General features: G+C 41.5%; 1 protein-coding gene across 1 annotated transcript; it reads left to right on the forward strand.

Annotated features, from left to right (window-relative positions):
* Positions 1–429: 429 nt before the first annotated feature.
* On the forward strand, positions 430–27,947 carry DPT (dermatopontin). Its single transcript, XM_074928213.1, has 4 exons — positions 430–736; positions 10,460–10,585; positions 20,658–20,765; positions 26,640–27,947. The coding sequence occupies exons 1-4, from the start codon at positions 438–440 to the stop codon at positions 26,704–26,706; spliced, it is 600 nt and encodes a 199-aa protein (XP_074784314.1). The 5' UTR covers positions 430–437; the 3' UTR covers positions 26,707–27,947.

The following is a 27,947-nucleotide window of genomic DNA, read 5'->3' on the forward strand; positions in this document are numbered from 1 at the left end:
GAGGGTAGGGACACACACATGATGACATTTTGTTGCATGCTACTAATGATGGAAAATGGCAACCTCAAACAGATCTTTAATTTCAAATGAAGTAGTTTTCAAACTTAACTGCTGTCTTGAGGATAAAAGTGGGATGTCTGTGACAGCTGTACTACAAGGTGTATCTTGCTCTATACAGTAGCTCTGCAGCAAGGGATCACAGATGGTTTGTGGTGGTGGGAAGACCCAGCTCTTACGGTCTACAGACTTACTGTACTTGTAGAATTCCACCTTAAAAGTAATTGGACGTGTCTGTAACTCAGAGAAGGTTTGCTAAGCAATGACACATTGCACTTGGATCTGGAAGCATAACATCTGGAAGCCAAATGTTAGAGGCGATATAAAAGGGCCAGCCCAACAAACCAGCGGGGCATTTCTAAGTCAGGAACATCCTCAGGATGGACCTCGTCCTTCTTTGTGTGTTCCTGCCTCTGGTGACCGTGGCATGGGGCCAGTATGGTGACTATTACTATGGCCCCTATAACTATGGAGATAATGATGAATGGGTCAATGTGTATCGGCAGGGTTTCAACTTCCAGTGCCCGCATGGGCAGGTGATTGTGGCCGTCAGGAGTGTTTTCAACAAGAAGGAAGGTTCCGACAGACTGTGGAACTACGCCTGCATGCCGGCGGCCCAGAGCCTCGGTGAGCCGACAGAGTGCTGGTGGGAAGAGATCAACAGGGCAGGAACCGAATGGTAGGATACCCCCACCCATCCCCAGAGGGCACAGCCCTGATACCCCCTGTGGAATGCGGGTGCTAATGCTGCGGTCAGAGCAGTGCAAGCGCACAGTAATGCCATCATAACCAGAGGCTTCACTGCCCTGAACTACTGCCTGAGACTCATTAATCGCAGTGCATGTGTGTGAGGTGATCAGCATCACATTTGCCTTTTCCACAGCAATTTCTTACTGGAGGGTCTCAGTGCACTTTAGAAATGCTGTGTCGTTTGGTTACTCACAACCTCAGCTGCAAAGTGGTTTGGTCTTGCTACTGCTGTTTCTCAGATGAGGAAAATGAGGCATGAACATTCAGTGAGGAGAGGATAAAGTTCCCCTTGAAATCACGTTGAATCAGTGACTAAACTGGGGAACAAATTGTAAAACTCCTCACTCCATCCTCCTGCTCTTATCCCTAGTAAAAAAAAAAAAAAAATCTTCTCTGTATTGCACTAGCTTTTCTCTTTGTGTTTTTGTTGCTAAGCTTTTTGGCTTAGGCACAGTCAAAGGCTGTTTTCTAGTCATGCTGGTATTACAGGAGCCAAAAATCCACACTAGTGAGCAATGATGGTGGCATACATATGCATGACAATGAGAACAGAAGATCATGTTAATTCCTTAATACAGTCAGTTTTGGTTAACTAAATGTTATATTTTCCATCAACCTTAGAGGCAAAGATGATCGATCACATTTTATGGCCACAATAAATTCTGGAAATACGTATAGTGTTTCACATTTAGGAAGCACACATCCAGTATTTAATTATCTTCTGATCTTTTTATGAAATGTGAAACAGTTTTGGAAAACTCTGAGTTTGAAATATTCTTTGGACAGAATGAAATGAATGCAAGAATATTTTCAAACACTCGAAATGGTTTTGTTCCAGAAATTGCAATGTGATTTTTGTAGATTTCATGTTATACGGGAACAGGTTAGCAATGAAATGTGAAACTTCTGCTTTTTAAATGATTCAAAATTTTGTTCTGAATTATTCATACTCCTTCATTACACGTGATACATTCCTAGGGCTGATGCAATTGCTAAAGAAAAAAAGATTGACCCTATACTTAATTTTGGAATAAGAACTGAAAAGAAAGGGGGAGAGCTACAAAACAGGCAGAAAGAAGACACTGTGATAATCCTGGGTGGCTTCTTCATTTTTCATACATTGATGCACTTTCTACTTATTGCATAGTTATTTTGAATTAGACCTTTCTATTGTACAAAATAAAATCGTTATTCTCTTTCTAAAAATCTGGCAGCAATTGCTCAAGTTCACTTCTCACAGACAGGATACTGTTGAAGTCTTTACAGAACATTTTCTTCTGCTATCTAACCATGGGGTCATATTCATCACCATGCTCCCTATGCTTACCAAGATTACCTCCACAGTGTATTATTCGAATCTCATTTCCTTCACTTCTTAAAAAAAAAATAATCTTTCACTTTGTCCTCTTCTTGCTTACATTTTTTCCTATTGCCAACCCTGTCTTTTCTCCAAATGTACTATTTTTCCAACTCCTCTTTAATGTTATTAACTCTGTTTCACTCTCTTTCCTAGCTTCTGGAGTTATATTAGTTATTTCTTCCCTAGCTCACCTGTCCAGTCCAACATCCTTACATCTATCTGTCTTCTCTACATAGTTGTCCTTCCTTTTTTCTTTTATCTATTTTTGGAGGAGAAGGGAATACACCAAAGTGATTAGGGAACATGTACCCCTTTGCAAAGATGAATTTGTGCTCCTAATTACTTGGGCTATTTCGATAAATCTCAGCTAGCTCTGGTTGGTTGTGTTCTGCAGGGCTGAGCTGGTTGCATCTACAGTGCTTCATGGAGAGAGGCTTGCTGTAAGCCAGCACGTCCCTCGCTGTGCCCAGATGCTGCTGCCCAAGAACCCAGCAGGCTCATCCCAGACTGGATTGAAAGTGTGGGCCAGCAGGCAGCCAGCCTGGAGTGTCTGAGTGCAAACTCAAACCTCAAGTTAATGTGACAGCACGGACGTAGCCTGCGGGGCCTTTGACAATCCCACACCTTCTCTCTTAGCGGTCTTACTTCTCATCGCTGTCTCTCTTCCATGCCCAGCTCCATGCTATCTGGAGCCATCCCCAATTCTAAAGAGATTGACTCAGTAACCAAGTGGGACCACAAGTATGAGTCGCAATCTGAACCATTAGTTCCTGTTTGCCCACCTCTGTTTCCGCACTGATCCCCTGATGAACCAGTATGTTGGGTGAGCAATACCTCATCCTCATTTCAGCTGACACAGCACTCTGCTGGACTTGCTAGTCCATTCCCCATCCATGTAGAATGGACTGTAATATTTCTTCTTCAGCTCTGCCTCACAGGGTATTTTGTCTCACCTTGCACATCACATCCAGGGAGATTCAATGGCTTGTAGCACCAGTAACTACAAAGCTGTCAAGTTTTTCCAAAAATTTAAGCTACATTTCCTTTGCTGTAATTGAGGCTTTTTATTCTTTGCCCTCCGTTCACTGACTAATGAAAACAAGCACACTGCATCCTTTGTAAAATCTCTTTAACTTATAAATAGGTAGCAGCTATGCCTTTCCCTCACCCACACACTTTCACCCATGCTTTTGCTTTCTGGCTGAACACGTCTCCATTCCTCAAGTCCTCCTCTGGAAATTTATGTTCCCACACTTCTAAGCAAGGATCATACGTACAGCTCTTCTCTGAATTCCCTCAAGTTTCTCAACCATGCCCCAGAAACTCTAGTCTGGTAGAAACACCATAAAATGACTTCTGACAAATTATGTTTATGGAGTTTCACAAACCATCATTCCTGACTGCTGTGCAGCAGCACAACAGAGAAAAATGCAAGAGAGGTTTCTTTAGAAAAGACAACAAACAAAGAAAAGCTTCAGAGAGAAAATGAAGTGGGAATATAAAGCAGAGAGAAGAAAGTCCCCAACCCATTATTTTCTTTGGCTGTTAGCACTGGGGGGAAATGGCAGAAATGGATGTGGGGAGCATAGGGATAGGAGAGTTGCAGGGCAGGAGGGTAGGAAGGAACAATTGGCAGAGCTGTTTAAGTAAATTTGCTTCCTACACTAACACTAGGTATTATATGGGCTTCTACGATTAAAAGACTTTGCATCTTGGAGATATGAAACAAATTATTCAACAGAAAGAGGGCAATTACACAGACTCACATTAGGCATCTAATCACAATGCCTAGTTTATGACCTCTGCCCCCTTCCAGGAGAGAAACAGGTACTCTAAAAACTGCTCTCTGGGCCACCCCATCTCTCTCCTGAAGAAGACTAATGAAATCAAATAACCTCTGCCAGTTGCCTACAACTACCTACTGACATTTCAGAATACATCTAACTATAGGTGCTTCACTTAATAAATGCACCCCTGAAGTTAAGCATATATGTACATACACTTCTTAAAGAGAGCATGTCCTTTTGTGTTTTGCTCAATGGACACGAGAAACCTGTGAACGTGCTACAAGACTCGGGGAAAATTTGGCAATAGACTGGGATCAGATGACCTCTCACGAGCTATCTTCTGAGCATCATTAATCTCTGAACACTTTCAAAGTTAAGTACGTGTACAAAGGCTTTGTTGAATCTGTCCCAACACCTTACTTCTGCAGAGGCTATGTGCTAACTGAGATGCTATTCACTACTGGGAGTAGAATCTGTTCCTGGATAATTTGGAAATACTCATGTCTGAAGCAATGAAAAGTCTTCAGGACATCATCTGATGCTACACAGTTCTAATTATTTGTATGCTGCATCATCTCAAGGAATCTTGCCTTTCAGATAGAATACAGCTTATGTTCCTCCGTTTGTACTGGAGGAAGCTTGACCTTGGGCAAATATTTCACCACCTAAGAAAAGGTAAGGTCTGAGTGACTGCGGGTGAGACTGTTCTTCAGTGCTTCACTGAATACTAGACTTGTCTCTACAGATCAGTCTTTGAACAAGGCACTTAAGAAAAACTATTTTTCTTGCCTGAAAGTGATCATACCAAAGGACAGGGATCACACAAACAAATGAACAAAAGCTTGCAAGTGAAAGACAGGCAACTCATCCTTCCAGGAGAAAATGTTTGTTTTACACCACATAAAGCAGATGGAACCATGCCATATCCCCAATATACTCCCAGTTACCCATAAAGCATAAAGCAGAAGCATTTCCAGCTAAGTGGTATTTAATGCATGTTTATTGCCTCTTTTCCTTGTTTAGACTTCTGAAAAACTGTTTGGATAGGACTTGGAAAAAGCAAATATGTAGATTCTCCCTCCCCACTCCCATTCTCACCCTCGTTTTTCTTTTCATTAAGTGAACAAACACATGCATGCACACTGATCCTTCAAGTAGGCACACAACCCTATTTCCCACAAGCTAGGTGCAAAGACAGGCTCATGAGCAAAAGAAGTGTCTGCAGGAGCCTCCTGTTCAGGCACTGGCAGCACGCCCCGGTACATCTGCGAGGAACTGTTTTTGTTCCCAATCTCTGACCAATCCCAAATCTCAAATCTGAGGCTGTATTACCCAAACCCAATAATCAGGCTGCCCTTTCAAAATGTTCCCATTTGTGCTATCTACACAAACAAGTTAATTTTCTTCAAAGCCCTAGGTTTATGTTAAAGGGATAGTACTAAAAGCTTTTAGCACAGCTGCAATGGACCAAGTCCAGTGGGAGCATCTGAGGAGAAAGAGGGGTGTGTTTGCAAACAGGGAGGCCTCATCAGTGACTGTCAAGAAGAAAGCAACAGGGTGAATCCTTCCCTTTGGGTGGGAAGGAGAAAGAAAGTCATCACTGACCCCTAAATGAAAGAATAAGATAGCTGAAGATGATAGTGAGGTTGCCTTTGGCACATGAAAGTCATGACAACACGTCTCACCACCCCACAACAGATAGCGAAGACTCCTCATAGAAGTGGCCATGGGAGACTGGCACAGCCTAATCAAACACACAAAAAACATTCCCTTCATCTGAGTGTCAGTGTTTCAAGTGCCCTGAGCCTGCCCTCAGCCACTTACATCTCCCCACTCATCTGTAACAGACTGACTGTTAAATTAGCTTTCATCATGCGACTAACCAAATTACACAGAGAGAGGACACTCCACAAAAATAACTGGGGAGAGCAGGACAGGGTGTCCCCTCCACAGCTGTACCAAAAGGAAATTAAGTTTCGGATATTGAAAGTAACAGATTTTGGTGAAACAGCACTCCAGGAAAACAGTCTATCTAGTGTCTCATTAACAAATCCCTCCCACACTCTAACCGTGGTCTTACTGGCTGCGTGAGGTGAGGCCATCTCTCTCTATACACACTCCAGGAAGGACTGCAGATGAAAGCACGCAGCATATTTCTACTGGGTCAGTTTGCCTTGTCTGATATATCCCCTGAACATATAGATTTATTCTGCTGTGACAGGCTCTGGAGAGATAGCTTTAAAGTAATTAATGATGCAAGTTTTTCAGGCACCATCTGCTCTACAGCAAAACAGTGGGATTTTTCCAAAGTACATAGACTGACACTCTCAGGTTACCCTGTTATAAGGAACAAACCACCTTTAGTGCAGCATGACCCACTGACTACTGAGTGTCAGACTCTGCATGTTCCCAGAGAGCTTCAGGAAGTGCTACCTGAGCAGTGCAGCAGGGGCTCAATGCACACACCACTTACTGCATCCTGACTTGGGCTTCTCTGAGCCATTTTGTAGTGAACAGGCTTCCTCTTTGAGTTGTCATCCTCAAGATAACATGCTGCTTGGGCTAATCCCCAGCGTGTCTGGGCAACAGGAGGCCTCGGAGAGAGGTTTATAACACAGTGCCAGCATTAGATGGGGCACAACACTCCGGGTCTATTTGTAGCAAACAGCAAAAATAAGATGTAGAGATAATTATGAACTGTCACAACTGGTGCCATTGCTCAAAAGAATTATACTGTGGCAAGCAATGTTTGTCTTCAGTTTGGCAGGCAACTGTTGAGTCACTGAGGTACATGCTTGATCCCTAAGGCTGTATCAATATTTGCAAATAATGTGGCACAAGTTAAGTGGATTTGTTGGGTGAAACAGTTCTTGCATGGACCCAAAATTTACACATGAATTCTGAGTGGGTTTGTTTCAAACCAGCTCTAGTTTCATCTCACAGATAAAAGCTCATTGGCGAACAAAACTAAACTGATAACATGGATGCAGACTTTGGTTGCAGAACTCAGCTGTACAGTTAATCAGTTCAGAAAAAGATCTGGCTAAGGAGAGGCTTTCCACAGCAATTGCAGGAGGCTGGGAAAAGTCTCAGCTATCATATCCCTGTTACTACACAGAACTCCTCCCAAAATAAGGCTGTATAGTTTACTTTGTTTCTATGAAATACTGCAGTCATTTCCAACAGATGTAAACGAGGGAATGGAAGGGCAACTTCCCATTCAACAGCACCTGACGCTCACCACCACCTACCTTCCCACTCCCCCACCCACCCGCCAGCTCACCTCCTCTTCTCCCAGTACCAGATACAAAAGGCAACTCTCTTCATGCATTGCAACTTGATCCAACTAGAGAAACAAAACAATCTACCCACTGCCAAATTTAATCCCACACAGTCCCAGCTGGTTTCTCGTGTTCTTCTGCATTCACCTTCTGAGGTATCTTCCCCTCTTCTCACCAACGTCAGGATTTCATGAATGAGGAGAACCCAGTGACATTAACTCTGAATACTGAATTATCCTGTATAACAAAAGTGCTACAAAGTGGGTCTAGTGAAAAAGGCATTTATTTTACTTAGCCATAAATCAGAGGTTCTGAATCACTAGTTTTTATTCACCATACTGGTTTGCGGGATTTGCTGCGACAGGAGTAGTGAATTCAACAGAAAAGGAAGAAATCCTCACATATTAAGTAGGGTTTTCAGATTAGTGCACAGAGCATCTGACTACAAAGGTGTGTACGGAGAGGTTGTTTCCCTTAAAAAATTACTTTCTGCTTGTAGGAAAGAGGTCAACTGGGAAAAGGAAAGAGAATAAAGTATTTTATATGAGTTCACAAATAAGCATTCCAATTTCTGAGAGCATCTCTTCATTTTTGGAGGAGTATCTGGATTTGACTTGAAAATTGGACCAGGGAAAAAATATGACATTATCTCAAAGCTAAAGAAAAGTACTTCAATGTCACTATTCTGTTTCTTTTGCTGAACCCAATATTGAGCTTTAACAGAATGCAGGACTCTGCGTGTATGACACTGAAGTAGAGAGGGAGAAGCAAACGAGCTTAAAAGTATATTTCAAATTTTACTTTGAATGTTTTTAAAATAAAATGGCAATTTAATTATAAGACATTACTTATGGCCAGTTATACTCTCCACCTAAGAAACTAATTTTTAAGGCAACTCCAAATATTTTTTTAAAGAGAATTTTCATCAGAAGATAGAATTAGGATCAAAAATAACCAAACCTTCCTAATAGTTGGTGCCCAGATATGTAAGCATGTAAACATAGGAGTATTACGTTAGTTAGATTTTTTTTCAATCCCCTAAAGAGAGAAGGCTCCATCAGTGACATCTTTCTCAAAAGAAATGTTTCCACCAAAACTGGACTGTATTAGTAGAGGTGTCAAGAAAATAAAAACTGTTGTAGGGCAAAGAGAAAGAGGGCGGGTCTTCCCAGTCTGATTGCAAGCAGGTGCAGAGAGAAAAAGGAGAATGAAGAACCACCCACAAAGACAAATATGGGACGGAATATCAGATGCTGATCGGCAGGGATGGGAAATTGCAGGGCAATGCCAAGGCTCTGAGAGGAAGTTCAAAGGAAACAGAGGAACAAAATGCTCCTGTTATTGCACCTATGCAAAAGAGCTAGACAATCTCTCAGGGGCACAAGGACTTGAGCAGTGGAAATGCATGTAACTGGGAAGGGGGAGAGGCAAAAGAAAACAGAGACACAAGTTTGGTTCTACTTTACACAGGTTAATGCTCATCTTGCAACAGGTCCAACCGTTTCCTATATTCTGCATATCGACCTTTCTTCCATCAGGATAACACCAATCATCTGCAGCTATCCAATACGTTTACACAGAGTCTGAGCCATATGTTCCCATGGCCTGTGTGCCAAAAAACAGAGCATCTTCCTATCAAAGTCCTGTTGAAATCCTCTGAGTGAGAGCCAAACTGCCTTACTTGGTGTGATACCATAGCAACTCAGAGTCCCCATCACTGCTTATCTCTGAAGGTGCTCGAAAGAGTCTCCCAAAGCACTGCAACTATGTGTGGCCCCAGCAATGTGGGATATGCAGGGACACAAACAACTGTAAATACTCGTCTGAACAACAGAACACAGTGGAAGGGACATAGAGAAGAGACCCCTAGTTCAAAGGTGGAAGCTGAAAGTTAGGCAGAGGAACTCAGCCCTACACTGGTCAAAACTGATCAGTTTTTCAGCTTTTGCATACAAACACTTGAGCCTCACGCTTTGGGAAAGCTAACACCTGTACGCACAAGTGAAGGACTTTCCAAACACCAAACTCTGCTAGAAGATGTGTTGTCCTTTCTGGGAACTTCAGGCTCATTAAAATCAACTATGAGGTTATTGAATGAAACTAGGGGAAAATTTTGGTATTTGTTAATGATAAAGTTACTTCTGAAAGTGTCTTTTGGATATATCAATTTATTTGATTTTATGGTATGGCAAGGAAGGTTTGCTACAGCTCTAGGCTGCCAGTTTTCCTTTATGAAGGAAAAAGAAAGAAAAGGAAAGGAAATGGAAGAAACTGAATTCCTGTAATTTCCTCCAACAGGGTAATAGTGAGGCTAGGAGGGTGCTTGAGAGAATGAGCACTCAATAACTGATTTAATGAGCTGTCTGTTTTCACAATCTCCTTGTCTTTATTCTCCAAGAAGCATGCTATTCAAATTGATTATCACTTGAATTACTTTGGTATCAGTGTCCAGATGCTTGTAGGGTGTGCAGAATGAGCAGCATATATCTGCATGCTTAGAGACCATGTCTACTCTACTTGAAGGTAGTGATTTACGCATATGACAGAATTGCCCAGTACACAGAGAGCATGAAGCAGCAGATTTTCCTCTTGAAAATCCAGTCAAAAAATGTATGTGAGTCTTATAACTTCTTAAGATGGGAGACTCGGGTTTGCTCATGTGATTGCTATCAAATCATTATTTCATCACAAGCCTATAATGTTTTGAATTAAGAGTGTCTTCTCCTGGAGACAGGTAATTGAGAAAGAAATAAAATTGCTGAACTTCTCTTATAAAAGAGTTTGTAAGGCTTCTTTTTTATAGAGAAGCAGTTGAAAAAATTACTCTAGTGAATACCAAAAGCTCAGATACCAACAGACAAAGATAAAAGTATTAATGGACTATTTTGAAGTCAGTCTCATGGTTTGTAAGCAGTTGAGAATGTCAACAGCACAACAATCTTCCTGCCTGATTAGCAGGAACGATTAAATACTTAAAACCAGTTTAAATAGTTTTAACATAAATGAAACGTTAAGACATTATTAGTTAACTATTGCTGATTTCTTATACAAAATGGTTACTCAACACACAGCAAGTGCATACAGTGCTTCTCAATACAAAGCCAAACCTTTAGCTTCCACCCTGAATAAAAATTTTGAATGCTGTTTTCAGAAATGCTTGAAACTATCAGGAAATCTAACATCATGTTTTCCTTACGTGTTCTCTTCTTCCTCCTCTTTATCAGGTACCAAACCTGCTCAAACAATGGGCTGGTGGCTGGTTTCCAGAGCCAGTATTTTCCATCTGTGCTTGACCGTGAATGGCAATTTTACTGCTGCCGCTATAGCCGGAGATGCCCATATTCATGCTGGTGAGTTCAAGCAGAAACCAAACCTCTTGGCCTCTTTTCCCCAGCAGTCCCTATAAGTGTCTTTTGCTGCTTGGCGCATCAAAAACCTTGTCGGAGAAAAAGTGAACTGTGCTTTATGGGGCTAAGCAAGTTATTTCCAGTCTGGCAAGAGGATTCATGAGGATCCATGGCTAAGGGAGGAGAATGAGGGCAGAGCTACCCTGAACAGTGTGATGCAGTAGCGAGCCCCAGATGAACAGGTCTGGCTACCAGCAGCAGCCTAGCTATGCTGGGAACCATGACAGAAGTCTCCTAAGTGGAGGGCCATTTCAGAGGTGGTGATATAGCTTCCACTATAAATCCAGCACATTTACAGGAGTAGGAGCATCTCTGCGCTACGCCAATTGTGCCACAGTGACTTACAGGAGTGAACTTATTGACAACTACCTCAGAAAAATTATCCTCTGGCTGATAACTCGGGATTTTTGTATTTGCAGTACATACAACTTGCCCTCCCTCTTAAGGCTGAAGACCAAAGTCAAAATGAGCTACTGATGACAGCCCAAACCTAAAAAAAAGGTAGCCTCACCTCAACACAGTATCACAACTGGTGCTGACCACCTCACAGAGGCTATGGGAGAAAGAGCTACACATCCCAAGCTTCCCTATGTCCCCAGGTGTGGTTTCTCTAAATTGAGACAGAAGCACAGCAGCAGACTGTGTAGAGAGAAAACGCATATTGCTCCTGTCCATTCTGTGTAAGAGAACACATGGCTTTACACTCTGGGGCTATTAATCCAGATATTCTCACTGATACAAAGAATAACCCACATGCACGTTTTAAAAAAAAAAAAAAAAAAAATCTGAAAAAAATTTGTGCTTGAATCTTTGTTTCCAGAACTCAGCTTTTAAGTAAACTTCCCATTGAGACACATACAAACTGTTTATATGCCCGTGGGCCTTACTTGTCTGGCTGGCTACTGGCCAAACACAACAGCAGTGCTTTGCTTTGCATCCTTCAGTCTTCTTGCAGACAGGAGGAAAATAATTTAGGTTTTATTATTATTTTTAAAGATTTTAAAAGACAGGAACTCTGTAACAAAGTCTTTCAACATTCTTCTGCCCCCTTTCCAGCCTACACTGCCTACAGATGTTCTCTACCTGGGGGTTTATTTACGTACTTGCTCAGGCTCTTCCCTCTGAGGGAAACTCACTCAAACTTTTAAGCAGTTCTTCCAATCTCTCTTACTCCTCTAATATGGTGTATTTTCAGAGAGATGGCAGAAATCTTCTCTGACCTCTTTTGTTGTTGTTGACAGATCTGCTTCCCTCAGAGGTTGTCTTGACAACTGGGAACAGCTTTGTTTCTGCCTTGCAAATTGGCATTCAGAGTGATGCAAATCCTGATGTAAATGTTTGGGGTTACTGATGTCTTGCAATTCCATTCCAGCTGCACACGGACTCCTATATTGCCCTTATATTTCCAACAGTGACAACACTCCATTTTTATGCTTGGAAAGAATGCCTTGTGCAGTTCAGCTGCCACTGTCTTTCCATGCAGAAAACACAGCATCTCAAAGGCGGGTAAAGCATTTTTCCCTCTAAGCAGGGTAGAAATCCCATGTGCTCAAGTTATTCTGGGAAGGGAGAGCTGTAAAACCTCTGGGGAGACCTGTCACCTGGCTTCTGAAAGGCATCTGGTGCACGGTTTGTGATTATAGTCCATTATAAAACCATTTACATACCCTGTATTACTAGGCTCAGCCACTCCATCTGGAGCCCAGTTTGTTCTGTTCAAGCTACTGGCTTATCTTGACACTTCCATGTCCACTCTCAGCCTGGACAGTCTCTCATAGTTCATTCTACTTGAGAGCTTTGTTTGACCTTACTCTCTTACAAGTGAGTGCCTTCCTACAATATATTTCTTCCCATTTCTTTCGATCTCTCATTCTGCCTTTGGTGTTAGCAAGGTAGGTACAAGCTCTTTCTACATACAGTTATCCAAATTAGTATGTTAGATGGACAGACAACTAGATGGGTAAAAAACTGGTGGTTTAACAGGCTCAGAGGGTAGTGGTTAAAGGGTGACAGCCTGCCTGGGTGCCCCTTATGAGCAGAGCACTGTAACTAATGGTCTACCCTGGGACCCCTCCTGATTAACATCTTTATCAATGACCTTGAGGAGGCAACAGAGCATACTCTTGCCAAGCTTGCACCAAACTCAGGAGGAACAGTGATACATGTGAGGGCAGGACTGCTCTTCAGAGGGGTATAAAGAAAACCCTTTCCTCTACGAGGACAGTGAGATAGTAGAGGAGGTTTCCCAGTGAGGCTGTGCAAGCTCCATCCTTGGAGGTTTTCAAAATTTGACTGAATAAAGCCCTGAGCAGCCTGGTCTGACCTCCTGGTTGACCCTGCTTTGAGCGGGGGACTGTAACAGAGACCTGTTGAGGTCCCTTTCTGCCAGAGCTATCCTGCGATTCCCAAATAGGAGGACTCCTCTGCTGGAGGGCCCACACCATGCAGCTAAACTCTCCTCTCCAAAGCAGCAGTCTCCAGCCTATTGTCTGCTGGGAATGGTTTCTTTTCTAGTTTGTTCCCTTTACCCCGTCTAGACAGTGTCTGTGAGAATGCTAACTGTTATGCTAACATATGAGCAACATAAACTGCAATGTCGTAGCATGCTTTGGACCCAGTTTTACTACTACAGATGTGACTTGTCTGAATTGTTAAACTTCAGTGTACAGCTAAACTTCCCATTCCCTAAGCTCAGGAGATCTCACTCACAACTTCACTTCCACTGGCATTTCCAAGTTACTGTCACAAAACCTCATTCACACATCACACTTCTGGTCTGTATCTTGCACTCTGTTTAAGACGCATTTGACAGAGAGAATGTATTTTCCAAACAACCTGCAAAGCAGTTCTGGGCTACCATGGGTAGGACCTCAAAATGTATATGTATATAAGACACAATAAAAATGTGTGTACATATACAGTATCATTACTTATTATAGTTTCTGCCCTAACCTACAATGGTATTTATTCTGTTCCAGAAACTAGCTGTCAATAAACTATCTGTGGAGAAATGGCTATTAGTATGCTACTGACTCCTATTTCTTGGTTGAAGCAGCTTAATTTCATGCAAAGCCATCTACTAGTGTATGGCTATGTGGAAAAGCAATACAGGAAAATATGCAATGACTGTGGTGCCTCATGGATCATGCGTGACACAGGAAAATCCATATTCAAAGACAATCCACATTGCAGAATTTCTCAGCAGCCTTGAATTTTAATGTGCAATGAATCCTTCATTATGAAACTAAATATGGGCAGAAAGGCATTTTTAAGAAAACTGACAATACTGAGGCATAACAAAACTCTTTGTTTTAAATTAGCTCTCACCTTGGGTATGTGATCCCTTCCTCCTCCACTTGTCTCTGTACAGGGCTCTCTGGCAAATATAAAAGCAGTAAACCAGCTGATCTTTATGCACGGTTTCTCTTGGCTTTTCTTCTTCAGGACTACATTCCTCCTGAAGAGAGCTGGTCTTCCCTACAATGAATAAAGAGAGGTTTTCCCCATGTGTATGAGCCACACAAATGGTTTGTTAGAATTTGACCCGGTTTTTACAGCTAGAACATTCCTGTGTTTTTTGAATACTGCTAATACTTTTTGGAATATTAATTTATGACACCATCATGCTGACTGAAACCCACACTTAAACACTTTGCTTAATGTAGAAACAAGGTTAAAGCCAACTACACACTTAAGGACTTTGCTCAGTAGCATCTATATCCTTACTCTTAAGAGCCCAGCAGTTCTGTTTCACAGCTTGTCTCCTCACCATTAATTCCCAGTTTACCTGCACAGTAAGCCCATATTGAAAATAAATATACCAATCTTTTCCCATCTCATAGTTTTGCACTTGCTATTTTAAATTTTTTTTACAAGTACTTTGTTTCCTTCCTCACCATGCCAAGTTTTGTCATGGATTCTGCACATTTTTGTCATAATGAAAATAATTAACATTCCTCACAGGAGGCTGAAAAGCTCCCATTATTTTACCTACCTAGGGAATGTTACCACAATAAAATAAACTGTGTGCTGATTCAAAGCATAAAGGAAGTAAATCCGTCGCAGATGCAGAGACAGTGTTATTAAGTGGTCCCACTAGAGCTCAGATTTTTCTGTTTGCCAGGAAATTGAAAGCTTGACTCCATACTCTCAAAAGCAAACACATGTCACTGAGCAGCCCCACAGATTGCTTATGACTGTTTCCCCTCTCCAAACAACCAGTAGTCCAAGTGCCAGAAGGCCTGTCTGGAGCTGTGGCTGCTCTCTGTCACAGTGACATTGTCCACGCAACAATTACATTTTCCAAGAGTTATGGGACTTAAAAGAAATCATTTGTTTTCTTGACCCAACCCACCACCAAAGCCATATTGAAACTGATGAGATCCTATGCAGGTTTTTCAGAGATTACCAACAGCAGAGATACAAATCCAGAAAGTGAACTCAGAATAGATGTGGTAGAAGGATGCACTTCTGGGCAATGCAATTCCCCTCCCCTCCCCCCCCCCCTTTTTTTTAATAAATAATGTGTTCAACTGATTTATTTTTTTTTTATATATAGCCTATCAAATACAACCTTACAGTTCAATCTCCAGGACCATCTTCCAGACACATCTTAGGTGAAACACATTTGCTTAACATTGGAAAGCTGGCTAATGTTATTTCAGGTATGTCTTTCTTGAGGAACAGGCATAAGGTGCCACTGTGTTGGTCTCATGGCTCCTCAGCCCTGTGAGAATTTGTGGTTTTCACTATAACAGAGTGGAAACAGAAGGGCAGTGATGTGTCTAGATGAATGTATGATCTCAGAGCCTGAAGCCTGAACTCAATCCTGAAATGTGTGTGACATGGCCACATAAGAAAACTGATCCTCTGTAGAGCAGCTCCACGACACCTCTAGCTCCCTGGAAGCCCAGCAATCTGGGATCTATACTGGGAGTGTTGGCAGGAATTTCTGTAGATGGTTTACTAAGACCTTCTCTGGCTTTTCATCATAGTATGCTTTTTAAAAGGGGATGATCACTGTCTTCCAGCTGGAGGAAGGATTGAAATTGATTAAAGAGACATATAATTCCCATCTTCACTGAACACAACATGCAGGTTCATGGCTTCTGAAACAAAATTCTCCTTTAGGAGAGTCATATTCTTGAACACTTGTAAATAACATCTGAAACGGCAAGGCCATTCAGGGGACACTCCTTGTCCTCAAAGGACAGAAAGTTAATGTCAAAGTTTATGTTTTCCTCTTGAAATGGAACAGCTCCTTCTTTTGGCTGTGGCATTGTTAGAGGAAGAGTTCAGCAATGAAGAGGAAAATGAAGGTTAAAGAGGAGCCATTCGTCTTGTCAGCACTGTAGCTGCACAAGAATTGAAAAGTGTAAGGCACTCCGAAACAACGTACTTACTAGCAAGGAATAAATATATTTAACAGCTGGAGCAGGAAACCATGAACTCTACCACTGTCTTTGATATTTTAAAAGACTCATTTCTTTTGTCTGTTTGATATCTGAAGGCAAGGCATACCCACAGTTCCCAATTAATTCTCTAAGAGCCAGACTATACAATACTAATACAGCCACTGGTGTGACTTGAGCTTCTTATTGGTAAAACATAAGATTCATTATAATTATTTCTGAAGTCAATCATTAAAAGAGTGCTAGGAACCACTTTAGATTAGTACAAAACATTCCTCTCAGTGCTAAATGAGTAACTGTGTTTTCTATTAATCTCTAACATGCTAATTCTTCACCATGAAAAATAAACAAGGTTACTAGTTTCAGACTAAAATAATAACAACAGCAATCCTGTTAAAGATTTAATGCCTTTTTTCAATACATTTCTTACCCTGGGCAAGATTTATAGGATTATAGTAAAGTATATTAGAAAAACGTGCAAATGGGTGGGACAATGCAAACCAGTCAGAAGATGAACCATCCCACATCAACTCTACACCAGCTACAAACCCCACCATGAAAATACCTTTTTCTGTCAGGTTTTCCTGCTCTCCCCCATACATGCCAAACCAGTTACATGCCTTCTCACAAGCTTTTCTTTCACAGTCTTCAACACAGAATCACCTGCTTTCTTCCCTCTTGACAATGCCACTAGTGCTCCAAGTCTCTTGTGCCCAAACATTATATGCGAGGTACTAACCTAAAGTGGATTTGCAAAGCCTAAACCACAATTCCTGTTTTCTGTATTAATTCTTCCAAACAGATCATATGTATTGAAAATGCTACCACTTACTAAAGGTTTCACGCTATTATTTTCTCCCCTACAAGCCCTTCTCCAAACTTAACACCTACGTGCATATCTGGGTTTAGTAAACAATCCCACTAAATGCACCCTGCTAGCCCCTACACAGATCCTCTGCCTCCTTGGGGTTCATTTGGCACCAAACTACTCAGTGCCAATGTCCCACAATCTGTATAACATGGGTCTTTTCACAGCTGCTTTGCAAGCTTTGCTTCTAGGGCCTTCCCTCATGTACCCTCTCAGGAACCACAAGCACCACAGTTTGGTCCCAGAAGCCTTAGATCACCCCCAGCAGCAGCAACAACTTTGTGTCAGCACCTGGCAATTCCCAAGCTTCTCACTGCTCCCCTAACACAGTTTCTGATTTGCCAAGAGGTCAATGCCAGAAGCACTTACAGGGCCCTCATGCATGTTACTGTGGATAGCTCTTCCCAAATGGGTCTTGCCCTTGGGCTTGACTCCTTGGGAGTTCAGACTGCTGTGGGCAGGCAAACCCTCGCCAACTAAGGCAAAAAGTGTGTCTCACTTGTTTCATGACTCCTTTCAGGAATAAACCATACATTGCCACACATGGCTCACAAATGCTACTGGGTTTGTAAATAAATTACCTGTCCGTAGGGCCCTGGTAGGTGGTTCAGAGTTGATATGCATTAGAGAGTTAAACACTTAATATTTTCAGTTAAGCACTTGATAATAAAGTTATACACCAAGCTACAACAAAGGCTGAGGAAAACACTGTCCTATGCTGGGCAGGCCACTTTGAGAACACTCTTAATGGCTGAGTTAAATGACCTTTTTCCCCTCCATGAGGAGAAAACCACATACTGAGTATCTCTATGCATTAAACACTAGAGTATCTCTCAGCGCAGATACATTCTGTTCAACCTACCCCCAGGATTCCAAAGATGGAGATAATAGAGAAAGGATGGGTCACGCCACAGAGCCCTGCTATATGGACAACCAATTGCATTTCCTTCTAAAGCATACAGAGCAATACAGATGACCTCGAAATGCATGGGCCTAAGGGAACAGTTTCATAAATGAGTACAGCAAACATCAAAGAGGACTGAATTAAGACAGACAGACCACACAGACCCAAGTGAACTTGAACATTGGTGTCATAGCATTACTTATCATTTTTCTCTCCGAGAACAAAAGGAGTCAGCAAGCATCTGTCTATGTAACAAGACTAACTTCGGAGCAGCTCAAGTCCCCAAATAATTTACTTTTGGTAATTGCATATATTTGCTTTTCGAACATTTCTTAGCAAAGGAGCCTAAGGAGGCTGAAGGGTAATGTGGAGAAGTTAGTAGAGAAGGAGGGGGAGATGACAGCATGCAGAAAGAAAAGAGGGAAACTAAATGAAGGCTCCCGACTGCATCCATTCCCTTTCAGAGTAACATTCCCTGCTTCTGCAAAAGGTCTCTGAGACCACTCTTCACAGTAACTCAGGAGCTTCTCATCAGATTTACTTTTCAACTGAAAGGCTCGTCAAACAAGTTCAAAGAATTGACTCTCAGTTCTGTCTCTGAGTTGAGCTGAAAGCTGCTTCTTAAAACCTTGCGTTTTGCAGAGTCTTGTCTGCCCAGAACATAATGCTGGTCAAGATTACAGAACATTTTCCTTGCTGAATGCCAAACAGATGTTATAAAACACATTTGGTGGAACATATATAAACACACAACTTAGTGTTTTCTCATAATAAAAGCCCAAAAACCTGGAGTTGACAGGGTAATGCAAAATGAAATCCTGATTCATAGTTGGTCTTCGTGTCACATTTTAAAAGCCTGCTATGACCCAGGAATCTTCAAAGATGCACTATCAGACACTCAGGCTCCAAACTAGTAAACTAAATATGGGGGCTCTCTTCTGGAACGCCATTAAACTTTCCTACCCTTCAAATAGGGTGTCTACATTCTGCCTGTTGGGAATGGTATCTACCATGTGCTAACTCACAAACTGCATCTTTGAGGTATCTGCTGAGACTGTGCTAGTTGATCTGGGCTAAAACTGCTCAAATAATTTACACTTCTAGGTAATCGAGTTACAGTGCCCAGAAACAGTCTTTGGTTTTGTTTAATTTACTAGCATAGACATAGCCCCAATTTCTCTTGGCCTCTAGCTATGGATCCAGAAATACTTTCAAGTTCCCAGGTTCATATCCATGGCTTCACTGATGGGAGGGCAATGCAAAAGAAGTCCTCCTCAAGGCCTTGATTTCTGTGTTAAGAAAATAGATAACAGACTAGGGAGCAGAGGTCAGGCTTTGTGAAGTATACTCTAATTCTCATTACAGCTCTAGGCATGGAGTGCAGGGCCCCAAGAGCAGCTTTTTGCAAACTGGAGGGCTTTTAACAAGTTGACTATACAGAAGGACCAGCTTATGCTCAGGTTAAGGTTCCAACTGAACGATGTTTTTCTTTCATTTTCGAAAGCTGAAAATTATCTGGAATTAAGTCACATCCGCTTTACAAAGATGATGTAAACAGCATTAGAATAGGGTAAACAAAGTGATCAAAAATACATTTAAAATACACAGAGTGGTGGCAATTTCAGAGGATTTTTTTGTTATAGCAAGTGGCTCTAGGAGAAAGCAGCTGATATTCCAGAGTCCCTCAGTTTTCAGGTAAACTTTCTGTTTCTGAGTACTCCAACAGTTGCTGGTTTGGGCTCCAAATACCCACTCATTTTAAAACTTAAAACCATCTCAGTAATTATATTCCTAGTGAGTAAAATATTTAAGCTTGTACTCAAACCCCACTGATTTAATAAAATATAAACAAGCACATGAGTGCTTGGCTGGGATGTGCTAGGATCACCTTCAAGCATCATTCAAGTACTGCTGTTGGGCTGAATTAAGTCAGAAAAATGGTTGTCAGGATTTCTGTAAAGGCATCTTAACACTCTTAGTCTCAATAGGAGTTGAGACATTAATATCCATGGGGACAGCATCTCCCTTACAGGGAACATGATTATTCCCTGTGCTGTTTCAGAATGAAGCTGACACAACTCCACCAGCAACTCCCACATAAAATGGTGTAATACAAGGAGAGACCAAGTGCCAGATTTCCATTCCTGACCTCTAACATAATGTTGACATAAAGTACTGGTTAAGGTCCCAGCCCCTTCCTGCATCTGTTCATTATCTGTAAAACCAAGTGCAGTATTACTTGCCTATTTCCCAGGGAAGCAGTAATCATAATTTGATTAATAAGTGCAGAAGCACTTTGAGCTTCTTAGATGAGATACACTGCACAAATATTGTCCAGGCCCATATTTTTACATTATAAACTAGGCAGAAAGTGGAAACAACAAAGAGGAATGGATTAATTATTACATTCATTTAATAAAATTTGTAAATGGATAAATGCTTATACTTATTTGACTTGGCAACATTTACAGCACTCTACAGCAGCAAATCAAACATACTCACAAGAGGCCAGAGCAAATTCCTGCAATAAGGACATTAGTAGGGAAGCTTCAGATTCTTGTTCAGGATACTTTTATCCCAGAGCTGCAGATGTATATACATATAATACTCTAACTTGCTCTTAACATTTCTAAACTTACTGAAATTTATTCACATTGCTACATGAATTAGTTGTGTGGAAGAGTCTCATAGGTGAAACTGCATCTTGTGATGCTGTTAAGAAACAAGAATTTTTAAAAAGCAGGGAAAATCTACTATTTGAGCTGCACTCAGAAAACTGAACTTTCCTGTAAGATGGTAAACCATATTATCTTCTTTTTCCTTAATATAAAGGTTAACAACAGAATATCCAGGACACTACGGAGAAGATATGGACATGATGATGTACACTTATGACCACTACATCCGTGGGGCAACCACAACTTTCTCTGCTGTGGACAGGTTTGCTTTTCATCTGTTTCATTAGAATTTTTTTTTTTTAAATTTTTTTTTTTTAAAAAAAGGTCTTCCTTTTCTATTCTTTTCTATTTCCCCCAAACAGTGCATGGCTACACATCATTTGCTGTGGTACTCAGCATCAGGCTAGTACTTCAGAGGACCAAAGTTGACAGTGCATGTGGCTAACTGTCCAGGGTGGCATATCTGGAATAGGGTAGCTTCATGCACAAGGGGATCATTTGCCACGTCTACCTGAGTAGTGAAAAATACAGCAATGGTAGGCTTAGCTAAATCTGAGCTCCACAAAGTCTAACATCTTCAGTATTGTTTCTCACCTACCTCTGGTTGAGGCATCTTTCATCTAACTCAGTAAAAAATCAGCCTGAACACCCTGTCCTTTCAGGGGATGAGGGGCTTATTTTGGCCACTTTTCTTTGCAGAGAAGCAGGGAATCTGCCAGCATGCAAAGGTAAGACCATACAAACTGCAATGTGCATGCTGTAAACTGCCCAATCCATTGCAACACTTCTAACAGATTTGGGGCTACACCAGGAATTAAGGCAATGCAGTGCACTGTACATTGATCACTTTCCAGAAAATGGGTTAACCACATTTTCTTGATCAGTCCTGGTCATTACTTGACATTTGCGGATCCTCTTGAGTGAGGTCCTATGGCTAGTGAAGTTGTCATGCAAATGGATTCATAATTGCTCAGTTGAAAAGAAGCATGTCTCCCTCTTTACTATGCAGAACAGCAAAGTTTTAAAATTTGGACTTAACAAATCCCAAGGTGCTGTCTGCCTGGGACTACGAAGATCCTAAAAGAGCAGGTTTAAGGACAGTGTGAGCAGGCACTGAAACCTGACTGTGGGAGAGGGATCTTGATTTTTTCCTCTCGAGCTGACCTCTAATATATCAACTGTGAGCTATTTCTTTGCTGATGTTTTTTATCAGACGCCTCAGCCCAGTATATTAAAGCATTTGTTACCAAACACAGCACATGGCAAGGTGTGCTGCACTGGCCTATTGCTGCCAAGACTGTCTACAGGAGAAGGGGAGAGAAGAGAGAAGTGGGAGTTTAAACACAGCCACATTTCAAGCTGTTTCCAATAACACTCAAAGGAGCCAAGATGCTTTTGTCACTGTGATGTTCTCAGCTTGCTGGAGTTCACTAGGGATCCCTCAGCCAAAAGATTACCTAAAATAAGAAGCCTTTTTCAGAAATGATAACACATTGTCAGACTGCTGCAGGTCTGTAACTGTAATTACCTGGCTAAAATTCATTAGCCTGTTTATTATCAAATGGAAGCCATGTCTGCAAATTATTCTACAAAAATTCTACGAGAGGAAGAGTAACTTTCACAGTTAATTGACTCAAAGGTATCTACTTATCCCTTTAGTTAAAGAATTTACAAGGTTGCAAGGGAGATCCCTGTTCTGGGTTTTTTCTTTAAATATTCCCCAGTGCTATTCTTAATCCTTGTTCCTCATGGCCATGGCAAAGAGTAGGCGAGATAATGCAGACAGTGCACTCCCCTGCAGCTGGATTCCAGCCTCCACTGGATGTGGACCAGGGTAAAGTCAGGAATCAGAAGGACGTGCCCAGAAAACAGAGCAGCTGAGGAAACCAATGCCTCTGAGCAGATTTCTGTCTGTGACTGCTGAAGGCTCAACATGGCCTTAAGAACGGGGTGGCAGTGGGGGGGACTGGCCAGGAGCGGAGGCAGCATCACGGGGGATGTACATGGGGAGTACAGGTCCTCATGGATTATGGAAACACAGTACCTGGAGAGGGAAGAAGCCACCATCACCTTTGTCCTACCATTGCTGTGATGGCAGAGATGAACCTGTGATAGTAGCAGGTGAAAACTATAGAGAAAATATTTCATGAACTGCAATCTAGGAGACTTTTCTGTGACAGTGAACTTCCCGGCCCCTAGCTTCCAGAATGACTAAAATCAACTCATGTTGCCCAGTGTATGAACTGAAAAAAATTCTAGCTACATCAGTTCATAACTCAGATTCACGCTGAACTCGCCTGAGTGGTATACTCACAAAAGTTGGCAAAGTTTGTCATCCTAAATGGTTCTTTGCAGCTGGTTGAGCCAAAATAGGAGTGGAAAAAGCTATTCTGAGACTCATCTGCCAGGACCATGCACACATGTAGCCTGTCTGTGTAAGCGTGATGTAGATTTTGAGACTGCTTTTCATTTTCAAGGACATTAAACTTGTGCCCATACTGCTTAGCCCACGATGGTCAATGTTCTTGAGCTAAGGTGTCTAATCTGCCTCTTGAGAGAGGCACAAAAAAAAGCCTCTGAAGGTATTTCAGTTTAAGTTTCCCTAATCACTTCAAACAGGTATTTATAGATTTTTTGAATAAACTTGCAGAAATCACATCCTCCCATCCTACTCCCTAAGACACTGCATCACTGAGGTCACTGCTAATACACAGATACTTGACAGAGCATGTGATGCCTCTGGAAAAAGCTGTAGAAAGTTTAGAAAGGTGGTATTCCCACCTCCTCTTCTGTAATTACTCTCTGTGAGTTTCCATGCCTTTGTATCAGGAATGAATGAAGGAGTTGCTGTTCATCATCAGAGTTTTTAAGTGCTCATGTGTGGAGAACAGACTTCAGAAGTGGTTAATATTTACATTTCTTCAGTCCCATTTTAAATGGGTCAAAAGGAGAAAACAGTTGTCTATAAGCAAGACAAAAGCAGGTGGAAAGAATTAGCAGAGGCCTGAAGGATCTCTAGGAGCACATATGGGAGCACAGTGGTTAACACTGATGTAGACGGGACAACCTATGAACATAAGTGAGGGAACATTTGCAGGGAAAGGCAGTATCTTTTGTTAGACAGACTGGTACAGTCAGGTTTCAGAGAAGGATATGGGGTATGTGAAACAGACTGTAAACAACTGAAACTGCTCACACAAACACGCACATTGTAAACCCTTGGCAAAATAGCTTCCAAAATTTAAAAAACCCCAACAAAATAGCTTCAAAATATTTAGCTTCAGCCTGAGCTCTGAAACATATTAAGTGATGATGGCATGGCTCCCTCGTGGAGCCTTGTTAGGGGACCATGGTCTGGCTGGATCAGTCTCTTGAGCCCAGAGAGCACCACTGGAGCATTCACAGCCCAACCTGCAGCGCGTGGCTCGGACAGGGAGGTGGGATCACCAGACATGCTTGTAGGTGTCACAGCTTGCCCTTCACTTGTAGTATAAAAATAGCACAAGCAGACTGTCATAAGATCATTTCCTTAACAAAACTGTTCTCAGCTCCATTTATCTGGGTGATCTGAATATCCAGTAATTTTTTAACTGCTCTGATAACATCACTGAAAGATAGATCAGCACCCAGATACCCGAGCAGTCAGTACATTTGAAATGCCCGAGTAAGCTGGATATCTACCAAGCTCAGCTGAGCTAAATCATAGGGTATTTTAGGTCCCTAATAAGTTTCATATGACCAAAGAAAGAGGATTTACTCAAACTCAATATGAATAGGAATTCATAGAATTTTTAAACTGAATTGGAAACAGATTATTTGGCAATATTTGGAAATAAAAGATATTTTCCCTATAGCATCAAAAATTAAAATCTGAGAGTACATGACAGATGGAGAGTGAAACTGACAATTCAATACTGATGCCCCAAGCCAAGTAAAATGCATGAAATTAGCTGGGGGGGGATGTGGGGGTGGGGGGTGGGCACCGCGCACAGACAGGACAACAACACGGGACACCTACAAACTGGTGTTAAGGATTTGCAAAGACATATATTCTGGAGGATGCCACATAGGGGAATTCCTGACAGGATCTGCACCCCTCCTGAAAAACTTGTAGAGGATCTACAAATTGAAGCAGGCTAACTACTGAATTAAACACACAGCACCAATGGTACAAAGTAATTGCCCACATCCTGAGAAGTTGGATGTATATACTTCAAACACAAGTAATGCAAAGAAAGACAAATTAAGACATTAAATGCATAACTGTATTAGCCATCAACCACATGTACATATGGTAAAGTGTCTGCAAGTTCAATCTTAAATTACAACTTCAGAAATAATTAATATTTTAAATGATGTTATTAATTCACATAACTAAAATATATTTATTTTTAAAAACTTGACTTTTAACTTTACAATATCCTGTTTTAGAAAATGACTTGACATCAACTTTTGAGATAAAAGTCTCTCTGACAACAGGTGCTAGTTTAGCAGACCTTAATTTTGACCCATATAATCCTGTTAATCCACATATGAGTCATCTTTTTTTTCCAGTCTCTTTGGGTAGCTTAGTGACCAAAAGAGTAATAACTGTCTTGGAAGAGCATGCACATAGTCCAAATGAGGACTTCCTAAAATAAACCTAAAAATGAATTTGGCATTTCATTAACCTTTGGTAACAGTTTTATGAGGAAATTACAATTAAAAAGCATCTAGAACAGACCTAAAGCAAACCAAAAATAAACACTATATAACTAAATGCAGACTTGCTGATGACTATGAAACAGACCCAGTTCCTAATGACACTCCACATAAACTGGTGATGTAGCATAGTAAATTTCCAATTAAAAAACCTCAGTTAATGAAGGCTGAAATGAGATGCTTTAAACCTACACAGAGTTTAAGAGTCAGCTTAAACTTATTCCAGGATAGAGTCACCCCACCAATGAAACCATGTAAATGCAATTAATACCAAAATCTGGGCTCAGGTGTCTCAGCACATCCCTGAGAGGCAGCAGGTTCTATACCACCTTCCTCAGTGTTTGGAGACAGCCACCAGAAAACTAGGACTGTGCAGGGGTCTTGTAAAGCAAGCTCCTATTGAATCACTCCAACAGTATTACCTGTCCCATGCCTCAAGTCTAGATCACTATTATTAAAATCCAAACTTTCAGAAACCTCTTGGAGTACTATCCACTACCAATTTAAACGATGGCTGCCATCTGCAAGGACTGTACCTTAGATCTAAACTCCTGACAGCCAGTACAAAGCAGCCTAAATTGAACATTTGATCCACAGCAGGACAGTATTCGAACTCATGCCTTTCTGTCGAGGGAAAATTTAATGCACGATAAGCTTAGGTGGAAATTTGCAGCCTGTATTGGACACTAAATCACTGGCCTCCACTGTTGAATCCTGCTGCTCCAGCCATACTACCTACTAACAATTGTTAGTAGATATCCTATCATTCTCCTGAGAGAGAATACAGACATCCAATTGCTCACAAACCAGGAAGAGCATAAACTCTCCTTACACTCATAAACATTACTCTGCCTCACATGTGACTTGTGGAGATCAAGGATGAGAAGTGAATTTAATTTCTCTCACTATTGATTCCTTCACATCTTCAATAAAGGGCACTAGCTAGAAGATCTAGTAGTGGAAAGAAAAAAAAAAAAAAAAAAAAGAATTAATTTTGCTGTGTGGATAACTCCTCACTTAGAAATGGCTTGAAAATCACCCATGTATTTTACTTTGTACACATTCCCAAGCAATATATCACATGACAATAGCTTTTCACAGAACCATCCTTTACCTCTTGGTTACTGATTTAAAGTCGATTTAGGACTGACCACCATAAAGAGTCATTGTCTTCTGAAAGGGTACTCAGAGACCTAATTATTCAGAGCACTAATTTTCCTACCTTGTAAGGGAGTGTGAAGGAATTACAACTATCAGACATATTTAATCTCCTTCCAGCCCATAAAACCACAAAGCACTCGGAGAAAAGTCAGCTAATGGCAGACAGACATTTTTGTTGCCACAATACCTGGTGTAAAGTTATTGTTACCTGTATAGTCTTATCCTCTGTAGGTCTGGCTCACTAATATCTCTCTCTTTTCTCTCTTTCATGCAGGGATCGTCAGTGGAAATTCATTGTCTGCAGGATGACGGAGTATGACTGCCCATTTCAAAATGTTTAAAAAGATTGAGTGTACCCCACTTGGAAAGCTTGGGGATGGACAGGGTGGGAAGAGGGTCAGTGATTATGGGAGAAGGGCAATTAGGCTCATAAAAAAGTACCAAGACTCATCAGCTGTCTGCTGAATATATAATTCTTTCCCTCTGGAGCTAATAAATAAATTGCCAGCCCATGTGCTTGCATCAGTGATTCTGGAGGGTTCCTTCAAGCTGCACTGGCAGTTGTATCCCCCAAATAAAATTGCTTATGACACACATGTTTATGATACACAAGTCTATGGCATATGCACAGTTACATTTTTATATACACATATAGCCATTCTAAACACATACAACTTACTTTCACATAGCAACTTTGTATGAACTGCTTCCCAGGACAGTCACTCCCAGTGAGGTGGAGACGCACTATAACCTTTCCAACATCCACCAGCCTTTCCTGTCTTCTACTTTGTACTTGGAACCAGCCCAGTGATGACTACCAGCTTCTCAACATTTGTAGCTGAAAGTGTGCTCTGAGTAGCTGAAAGTGTCCTGAAAGTGGCATCAGGAGGTCTCTGCAGTACTGCAGAGAGTGTTACAGCCCTCAAAGTAACTCCACTGCAACAAAGGTCTGCCTGCACAGGGGAATTCCAGGTGTTTACAACACTGGAAGACGTCAATACCTGATTAAAATGACAGTAGATCCACCAATAAAAACAGAAGCCTAACCCAGCTTTCCTGAGAGTCTCTTTTGTATTGTCTTAAAAGTCTCTGATGACATAACTAGCAGGAGCTCTACTCTGGGCAAGCCCAGGAGTGGGTCAGGCCACTCGCATTCTCAGTAAAAACGTGCACCGCGCTTGTCAGGACTCTACTTTTCAGGTGGATTGGATTTCTGCTATGGGTGCCTGTACAGCATCCATCCGCCCTAGGTAATGTATTCCTGGCTTAGAATAGATAAATGAAGCTAATGACTTATGTGACCTCAGTTCCTCCAACTTGCAGATTTCATTCCGTGTAAAGGATAAACTTGGCCACGTTTCAAGACTGCACAGCAGTTGTGCAGCTGTAATCCAGCAGGAAAGACTACTGGTCTCTTCCAGAAAGATCTGAGGTAGGATTTTTGCTCTTGAACAAGCCAGAATTTAGGACTCAGTTTCTTAGCTGATAAAGTCAATGGTAAACTTAGTAGTGGCTTTGGTGATGCTGGCTCAAGGGCCATGATGACCCCACGTACCAATTTAAGGTTGTAAAGCTTCATAAG

Source organism: Athene noctua, chromosome 1, assembly GCF_965140245.1.
Source record: "Athene noctua chromosome 1, bAthNoc1.hap1.1, whole genome shotgun sequence".
Taxonomy (NCBI): Eukaryota; Metazoa; Chordata; class Aves; order Strigiformes; family Strigidae; genus Athene; species Athene noctua.

Coding starts and splice junctions, on each gene's coding strand:
- DPT (XM_074928213.1), top strand. CDS start 438: ATGGACCTCGTCCTTCTTTGTGTGTTCCTGCCTCTGGTGACCGTGGCA. Junction 737..10,459: donor AACAGGGCAGGAACCGAATG/GTAGGATACCCC, acceptor CCTCTTTATCAG/GTACCAAACCTGCTCAAACA. Junction 10,586..20,657: donor AGATGCCCATATTCATGCTG/GTGAGTTCAAGC, acceptor CTTAATATAAAG/GTTAACAACAGAATATCCAG.